Source organism: Colletotrichum gloeosporioides, assembly GCF_011800055.1.
Source record: "Colletotrichum gloeosporioides strain Lc1 chromosome Unknown consensus_30, whole genome shotgun sequence".
Taxonomy (NCBI): domain Eukaryota; kingdom Fungi; phylum Ascomycota; class Sordariomycetes; order Glomerellales; family Glomerellaceae; genus Colletotrichum; species Colletotrichum gloeosporioides.
Genome location: NW_025544675.1, coordinates 1 through 557, shown reverse-complemented (window position 1 = coordinate 557; position 557 = coordinate 1). Strand labels below are relative to the sequence as shown.

At 45.4% G+C, this 557-nt stretch overlaps 1 protein-coding gene across 1 annotated transcript; it reads left to right on the top strand.

Moving 5' to 3' along the window:
* On the top strand, positions 1 to 460 carry GCG54_00008650 (uncharacterized protein; the record flags this gene model as incomplete). The annotated part of the gene is made up of 2 exons (XM_045408611.1): positions 1 to 178; positions 231 to 460. 2 exons carry the CDS (start codon positions 1 to 3, stop codon positions 458 to 460), a joined length of 408 nt encoding a protein of 135 aa, XP_045266354.1.
* Between the last annotated feature and the right edge of the window lie 97 nt (positions 461 to 557).

Sequence of the window (557 nt, the reverse complement as noted above, 5' to 3'; positions counted from 1 at the left end):
ATGTCAATCCAACGAACATTCCCCGAGCTTGACTCAAGGTTTTACAAATATCACAGTCATGCAAGCAACCGCGACAAGGACACTCAGGCCATGGGATGGGTTCAAGAGCTCTTCTGGTCCATGGGCCGGTGCAGGCAGTCAGGCGTCACGTACGCGGAGGGATCATGGGGATACACTGGTATATCAAATCTGTGGCGTAGTCCTTTAGTTTTGCTCACCATTCACCGTAGTTCTTCGTGTCGTCTACACCCAAGAGTCTGACGAACTCTGGCCTATCGCCTTGCAGAAGCTCAACCGTTGGATTACACGGTACTTCATCCATGGAAACCGACTCATCAAGAACAAGCCTAATGGCGAAATTAATGAGGAGCTTGCGCGCCGGTTCGTCCTTAAAGCTGTTAAGAACAAAGCTCTCGAGAGCTTGAAATTACCAAATCTATCTGGGGATACTTCTCAATAAGACATTCAATCACTTACACAAATTTTCAAAGACTAGCTAGGCTTCAAACTATCTATAGATACCTATATAGGTATATACCTATATAGTCTATAGGTTA